Source organism: Miscanthus floridulus, chromosome 17 (assembly GCF_019320115.1).
Source record: "Miscanthus floridulus cultivar M001 chromosome 17, ASM1932011v1, whole genome shotgun sequence".
In the NCBI taxonomy this organism is placed as follows: domain Eukaryota; kingdom Viridiplantae; phylum Streptophyta; class Magnoliopsida; order Poales; family Poaceae; genus Miscanthus; species Miscanthus floridulus.
Window position 1 is genome coordinate 13,272,860 of NC_089596.1, and position 8,846 is coordinate 13,281,705.

At 44.4% G+C, this 8,846-nt stretch overlaps 1 protein-coding gene across 1 annotated transcript; it reads right to left on the bottom strand.

Annotated features, from left to right (window-relative positions):
• Positions 1–5,784: 5,784 nt before the first annotated feature.
• On the bottom strand, positions 5,785–6,942 carry LOC136516429 (peroxidase 2-like). The gene is made up of 2 exons (XM_066509823.1): positions 6,721–6,942; positions 5,785–6,537 (listed from the first exon to the last, which is right to left on the bottom strand). Exons 1-2 carry the CDS (start codon positions 6,940–6,942, stop codon positions 5,785–5,787), a joined length of 975 nt encoding a protein of 324 aa, XP_066365920.1.
• Positions 6,943–8,846: the final 1,904 nt, after the last annotated feature.

Sequence of the window (8,846 nt, forward strand, 5' to 3'; positions counted from 1 at the left end):
AATGCAGGGTACATCCACGATTAACCTAAGTCTAAGCACCACGCTTACACTTACGATTAATACTTTTCTCCCATTATGTAGAGAATAAAGCACTCAAAAGAGTCACAAACTTGATGAACAATATAAACAAAATGCTTACTTGAATCAGAAGTTGATTACTAGAGAAATCTTAGAAGCAAGCTCAGGTAGAACTTAAATCCACCAAGGTACAAGCCATAGAGAGAGCACCGATAGGCCAGTACTTCCTGCAAACTCTTCCCTCACTCTCTATCTCACTATTTCTATTTATAAGACTGGATCCTTTAGAGTACTAATCTTCTCTTGATAGATGGCTTTGATCCTAACGAGGAGAATATGAAATAGGGTTTTAGGATGGGTCCAGAGAGGGTAGCAGGGGCTGATATATATAGGCCGGAGTGTCCAACACGAGGCCTTGGATCAAACCGACTTAAAGGACAGCATAGATGCAACCTAGGAGACGGTGGAGAACTAACTTAGCAACGAGGGGTTGACTGGTGGACCCCAAGGGCCGGGCAGCCTGCATGTGAGGCCGGCCGTCCCCACATGTCAGTGTCTCAGGCTCTGCTTTGGTGGAGAGCCTCTTGCAGTCTTCTAGAGTCTTCCCATGTCGGTTTCGCTACTGAATTACACGATTTCTTATGACGAATAGGTCCCCCTTGGCGGATTTCTAGATAAACCCTGCTGAAAACATAGATTCACCAAAACTCATGAAATTTATTAGTTTAAACCCCTATACCTATGTTTGATGATGGAATTAAGTATAAATACATGTTATGTTGACATTTTATAATTGATGTTAGTGACCGTCAATAGTGGACGTGAGAATGCAAGAGGAAATCAAACGGCAAGTGGCACTACAGTTGAGCCAGAGGCAATCAACATCATAGCATGGACTCAACATTAGCCCCCCTCAGCTAAGAAGCTGCTGCGCTTCCACTGAGCGCCCAAATCAAGATGATACATTGCAACACTTCCCTGTGGATGACATCACCGTGCCATTGACGCCATGTGAGCTGCACATTCCCATGGTCAATACCCATGCCACAGTCTTGGTGGCATACGGTATTGTTTCTCCTGTGGTCCCTGATAAGACACCAAGAAGCCATGGGAATCCAATTCTACCTGGCTATTGTAGCATCTCGGTCGATAGAGTTATCAAAGATTATAGGGAAGTGGCTCTTGACTTCCCTAGAGGTGATGGGGAGAAGACCCTAGGACAAGCAAAGCATTCATTCGTTTTATGGCGCAAGCGCTACATCATTATTCTCGGTGAGGTGGCTAGGGTACTATCGCCTCCTCAACTACCTCATGAAAGGTGCGGATGAAAGTGAACGAAACAGTTTTTCAATAATTAATCATTCTCAATTATTGGCTTATCGCCTCGTAATAACCATTTACTCCCAAACATTTTTGTACTCATAGGTCTCCCAACCTAAGTCCAGTTCTTCCATCCCATGATGATCATCAGAGTGCTCTAGACGATGATGATGCTCTGGACGATGATCATGCGTTCCATGACACGACTGCATCTCCATCTCCATCTCCACCAAGGTGGTCTCCCCTTCCTCCGCCTCCCGCGCCAAAGAGCCAGAAGAGGCCCTCGCCCCCGGTGAAGTCCTCAGTGAAGAAGAAAGCTAGTGGTCGTAAAACAAAGCCCCCTCCGAAGAAGCTGCCTTACGACAAGTTTGAAGAGGAATCAAAAGCGGTGGTACAAAGAGTTTTGGATAACTGGAAGCGAGGTATAGCAGAATCAAGAGCAAAGAGGTTGGAACTTTAGATAAACTAGCCAAAGCCGTATTACATAGCTCGACAAGAACTAAGGAAAAAAATCAATGAGCACGAGAAAAAGAAGTGTGAGGCACTTAAGCCCTCGCCATTATCAAACTATGAACACTCTCTCGACAAAGTTATATAATGAGTCAAGGAAAGCAAAGAGAGCAGGGAAAGATGTTGCACAGCTCGGACAACAATCTAAGCAATCTATCGACCCGCTAATTGTTGAGGGTGATTGTACAAATGCACAAGGCGGTCCAATCGATAGGGAGGCACTTGAAGACTTCATGGCCACCATAGGTCTCACAACAGAACAACTCATGGGGGGAGCATCAATACCAATAGGCAACTTTGATATTTACCGGACCTATGTGTATGGCCAGAGTCTTGTCAACCCTAAGTACTACTCATCACTGAGTACGCAAATGTTCTTGTTAAACAAGTGGTACTTAAAAGTGACCGCTAATGATGAAGCAGCATGGCTTGTTGCCAGAGTGAGACCAGAGCATTACTTGGGCTATGACATTGTACATATTGAGTTCAATGAATTACACCAACTATTAAACAGGGACGCTCTCGACAAATCTCTCCTCAGTTGCTGGTGTCTGTAAGTGATTCTTTCTACAATTGAATTGAAGTAACTTGCATGTTAGTTCGTTGTTCATATATAGTTATCCTCACACTATATATATTCTTTTGTACTATATATATGCAGATATGAGATGCTGAAACTAAAGAAAAAAGGGATGACTAATGTTGGTTTCATTGATCCGAATCACGTATTCAAGGACAGGGTTACTCCATGTGATAGATGACGACCTCAAGTGGAAAAGCTTCTGTTCAGGTTCTTAGATAAGAATGCCAACAAGACACTGATACTCTTCCCATACGGCTTCAAGTGAATGCTAATGTCTTGTGCCCATTTTATTTTGCTTACTCAATGTTGACTTTAGTTAATGAGTTATGCCTGCATATAAACATGTAGCTTTCACTGGATACTGCTGGTCATCGATATGACCAGGAGTCGTGTAAACATCTTTGACTCAGCGACAAGACCTCGAGCGGATTACCAAGAAATCCTCGATATACTCTAGTGGTAATTTCGGTCTCGCACACACTGTATACTCTCTTATGCTATTTTAATGATATAACTCTATTTATTTATTTTGTTGAGCAGTGCTTGGAAAACATTCGTTGAGAAACACCATTATGGTAATTGGGAAGTGTCTCTGCATATAGTCTAATACTCAATAAGTACTAGCTAGGTTACCGTATCTTTATTTAGTTCAATTCATTATTACCATGCTTCATTGGTTGATGATGAATCTTTTTCTCGTAAAGTGGTGTCTGTAGCAGGGATCGGGGAACAACTTATGTGGATACTACGTCTACGAGTTTCTCATGGAGTACTCAAGGAGAACAAGTGAAGAGATCCTCAAAGTACGTAAAAATATACACAATTTATTTATTACCATTGTATTGATATATATAATCATATATATTCATACTTTTCCTTTCATTCGAATTGAAGATTGAACGAAGGAAGCAAAAGGTCCTACGATGTTAACAGACCACAACAATTCAAGATGTATTGTCAGGATTACTTATGGAGCAGGTCATAGATCCCAAGGGCGCGTACTACTATGACCCTAAAGAATTCATACCTAGTAGCCAAACGACGAAAGATTAGGGTTACAAGAAATCCCATGGACATGAGTACAAGGTTTTTGTGACTTTATTATGTACATATATATTCCATGCATGCACAACCTCTTGAAATATTTGTATATATATAGTTCCATATATTTTAGTGTGTTATTTATGTATAATTCTCGAACGGAACCTTATACGTATGTATATATGGACGTATATTAGCAGCGTAGAATTCATATACGAAAAGCTAATCAAAACAAAAAAGAATTGAATCGAAAAGAAACCATAAAATGAAAAGGAAAGAAATAGAAAAAAAGAACATTTAGTACCATTTGGAAACACCAATCGGGACTAAACGTGCTAGCCCCCGTGCAATGTCTGGGGGCACATTTAGTCCCGGTTGGTAGTCGCAACCGAGACTAAAGGTCCACTTTTAGTCCCGGTTCCCAGAACCGAGACTAAAGGGGGGCCTTTAGTCCCGGATTCGCAATCCCGGTTGGGAAACCGGGACTAAAGGGGGTTTCCCAACCGGGAGTGATGCTCAGTCCTGCACTAGTGTTTTTTAAGCCAACCAATCAAGATGGATGTGGAAGAATCTTTCGTAAAACAAAACATACATGAAAGAACAAGCTCATGTTGAAAACAAACTAGCAATCCAAACTTTTGGGGATGCTTAATGGAAGTTGAAGTTAACTTCATAAGTATAGTTTCTTTCTTTCACAATCCTTTGAGTTAAATTGTTCGTTTTGTCATATAAATCAATCTATTCAACACCTGCTTTTTGATTGTGCATATGCTAATTTCTTGTGGAGAGCTGTTCATTTATTGTTTGGAATCCCAAGACCAATTAATATACATGACTTATTTAATAGATGGTGTAAATTGGGGGGTGGAGGACAAACATAATCTACCTTTATAACTGCAGCGGCAGCATTGTGCTAGACGATTTGGGTCACAAGAAATGAAGTGGTGTTTGACAGATGTAGATCAAAAACATTTTTGTAGGGGAACACATTGGCTTCGGCAGTCGGCACAGCTACAGCGCCATGAGGACCAAGAGATGCTCCTACAGGCTGCTCGGCTACTAGAGGAGGCTGCGTTGCGTTGCATTTTTTGCGTTGTGTGGATGGTTATCTACTCGTTGGATTGGTCCCCATTAGTGTAACTCGGGTGTCTGTTTAATTTCAGCTTGAACACATGTTTGCTTGGGCTATGGGTTCAAGTAGTCTGTAATAAGTGGCCTGATTCTACCTTGTGTAGATGAAGCTGGATTTTTTTTATAAATCCTTTATCTAAAAAAATACACTAGCGGCCATTAAACTTGTGGCTATGTTCCACTAGGTCCACGAACTTTTAAAATCAAAATAGGTCTCTTTGAACTTGTTATGTTGTGCACTGCAAGTCCATATCCCTTCCGGGTGCGCTGTCTAGAATAATATTTTATACAAAAAACACCCTGATATTGTCATCTTCTACCTCCAGCCATCCTTCTGCTCCAGTGAGGAGCGACGACACCTCCTGCTCCAGCGGCTCGGCCTCATCTCCAACTTGCCACCACCGCCACCTCTCTTGCCTCCCCACTCGCCGTTGCCTCCCATGTCTCCCTCGGCCTCCCATGCTTATTATTATTACAGATCGAGTGGGACGTGATGGGAATGTTTGATATATAGTGACTATGTTGTGACCTCCCAAGTAAGGGCATCTTTTTTTTTTTTGAAAGTTCAAGTAAGGGCATCTATGGATCAGAACATGAGGATGAGCACAAGCCTTAAAAATCATACATGAAGAGACTACTTGTTGCATATTAATTTATTTTTGAAATGGTTACTAAAACGATAATTGAGAGATTAGTAGTACCACACGCACCACCATACCCCAATGTTTCTATTAGGCTGCAAATAGCTTAGCAGCAGCTTGGCATGTTGAGAATATCGCCAGTTCTCTTATTTTTTTTATTAAGGAACAGAGCTTTTAAACATAATTATAGCCATAACAAACATTACATTGCTACTTGGGAGCATAGTGTGATGTCAAGATTAAAAAAGGGCAACCTGTTAATTGCACCATGTATGGTAACTTGTGCACCTCCATGGAACATTATATAAATGGCACTAGAAACAGATTTAAATCAAAAATGGGAAAAAAGAATGAAACTACAATCAATTAATTGTACACCTTTGAAGGTAGAAGAACAGCAAGAACCGATAAAAGAAGCAACAAGAGGTCAAAACAGAAACAACATCATGTTGCATTGGGATTAATCTGCAACTCGTATATGCAATGTACGAGTAGCAGCGGTAGCAGCAACTGCTGGTGTGTGGATATTGCTTCACGGCCTCAGTTACCGCTATTGGTGGCGCTGCAGACTCTCCTAATCTCACCCTGGCTGCCGGTGAGCACCTGGATGCCTCCCATTTTCACCATCGCCCCCGCGAACCGTGCCATCCATGTGACCGGGTTGGCGGCATTGTCCTTCACCATCTTGTTGGTGGTGGCGCTGCTCGTTAACGTCTGGTCCGACGTGAACATCACTTGCCCGGTGGCCAAGTTGGTGTAATACTGGTTGCTCAGCTTGTTGGGGTCCGTCACACGGTTGTTGTTCAGCACGGTGCCGCCCCCGCCTTGCGATGGGCACACTGCCTTGAGCCCTTGGGCGAAGGTGGCGTTCATGGTCGTGTCCATGGTGGGGTACAGCCGGGGCGTGACGAAGGAGCAGTGCGTTTGGCCGAAGGAGTGCGCGCCGGAGAGCGCCACCAGGTCGGTTGGGTTGAGGCCCTTCTTGTCGAAGCTCGTGATGAGGTCTTGGACCTGCATGTTCGGAGCAGGGAGGTTTCCGAAAATGTCGTTCATGTTGGACACGAATCCGTCGCGCCGGCCGCCGGGCATGGCGAAGGCGAAGCCACCGGAGAGGATGGCGGAGTCACGCGCCGCATAGGCGAGGATGTCGGCGCAGGAGACTACGCCTGGGCAGACGGCCTCCACGGCCGCCTTGATCGTGTTCACTTCGGCGTAACCGCGCAGCGGGATGGCTAACTTCTCCGGCTGTGAGTTGTTATTGGACTGATCGAGCAGAATGGAAGCGTCGCAACCCTGAAATGAAAAAAAACCAATTAATCTATGGTCAATTACGTATGCGTGTGCTTGTAGTGCTATTACATACAGACACTATACATCTTCTTTTAACGATGTTTTGTTGTAACCATGCATTATCACTCACAATTTCATATAAAAGTATGTATATGTGTCACAAGAGGAAGACCAATTGATCATTACCCTGACGAAACAGTCATGGAAGAAGAGGCGCACAAAGGCGGCGCCCATGGTGGGGTCGTTGTAGATGATCTTCTGAGTGGCATTGCGGACCGCCTCCTCGGCTTCTGGGCATGACGAGCTGTAGAAGTTGTACTGCAATGCCGTACCAGATGCCATGCTCAGCGCAGCTGCGGCGATCACCATGATTACTAAGGCCTGGCATGCTGAGGTCATCATTGCCATGTCCTGATCGGTGTAAGCTATGCAAAGGCTTCAGAAATAAAACCTGGAGACAGGTTCAGGCTGTGTGTGTGTGTGATGAAAGAGGTGTCAATGGAGTGTTTGATGGTGACACCAGTGTGGTCTCTGCGGGTATTTATAGATAAAGAAGCGAGGAAACAAACGTTGCTAATCCATCTCTCCAGTTCAGGGAGCAAGTTCACTGCTTTTTTTTTTCTGTTTTGCGTTCGATAATGTAAGTCAACTACCGAAACAATGATTTGGGAGGTAATGCTGCACCATAAACTGGTTACAACTATTGGTAGGTTCAGAATGCGGCTAGTTCTTGGCGTGTTGACAATTGACATTGCCGATCGATCATACCTACGTGCTTAATCACTTTCAGGATTGGAAAACTTTAGTTTGAGCGCACTGACATTTTGGTGTGAAGAGTGAGAAAATTCAATATCACTGACAACGCAGCTAGCTTAGGGCAAGATTCCATGTACCTAATCAAGCTGTATGTTGACTTCGATTCGGGAACTCTCTACCGACAGACAAACAGAAGCAACGATAGAATGAAATGGGCCGTGTACTTTAATTGTTGGACAAGCATACATGTGTCCGATGAAGAACGTTGTCTCATTTATTAATTTACTTATCTAAGACAATGTATCTTTTTATTGATTGAGGTCGCATATGATTATATGTGGACATATCTTATTATTTGCAGATTTGGGGACAAGCTAAGTATATATTGCCGACATTCTCTCCGCTAATTATTGTTGCATCTGTTTGTTAACAAGAATGTCCACCAACTGGCGGGTCGTTAGCACGTACTCCTCCGTACCAAAAACAGTGTCGTTTTTTTACTTTCAGACATCTTGTTTGACTATCCGTCTTGTGGGGGTATGGCCCCCGGTATCCACGGCAGACCACATGGGCTGCGCTCTCAGGGGCGGCCCAGCCTACAAGACGAAGCCTTGCGGGGCACGACTCTGGTCGGCGCCTTCCGCAAGACATCTGGAAGATATTCCAAAAATATTACGAGATCTGTTAGTATATGTATGATTCCAAGATTCATGTAATCAGTTATTACTTTCCGGTTATCTCTCAGATCTAACCGACTTATAACCCTACTCCCCGGACTATATAAGGCGGGCAGAGACCCCCTCCAAAGACAGTCAATATCATACGATAGCTAATACAAACCAACAGACCACAAGAGTAGGGTATTACGTCATACTGACGGCCTAAACCTGTCTAACTCGTGTGTCTCTGTTGCCTTCTTATTCTTGATCTCACACTCTCCTGCCGATCAATCTACCTTCGTGGGATACCCCTCGGAGGACTGCCGACGATATTCTGTCGACAATTGGTGCGCCAGGTAGGGGCTGTGCGTGCTGTTTCCTTGTCGAACAAGATGGCTTTTTCCGCAGGCTCTTCGTCCCTTCCGCAGCCCGGCCAGATCTTCACGGTCGGATCCATCTCGTGGGTCATCAACGCTGACGGAGTCGGAGAGCTCCTCGAGCCGGTGCAGATCATTTCTGCGCCGACCACCCCCGCGCCTGCAACTGCAGATCCGATCTTGGAACCACTTCCGAGGTCGACTTCATCTATCGGAGGCTGCTCGGGAAACTCTAGGGGTTATGGCCCTACCCTTCGGGTTCACCAACGCCGCCGCCGCTTACCAACATGCCCTGAGGGGCAGATTCGTCGACTAGGTTGAAGACGTCCATCCTCTCGCTGACCAGATAGCGCCATACGCCGCCGACCAGACTTTTTGTCTAAAGCTAAGTCACGCTTTAATATTTTCTAAATATTCTCCAGTCTCCATATATCGCCGTAATCTTTCTCCGAACTGTTTTCTCTATATTTGCTCTCCAAACGATTTTCCGAACCCTCGAACAGTCATGTTGATGCTCGGA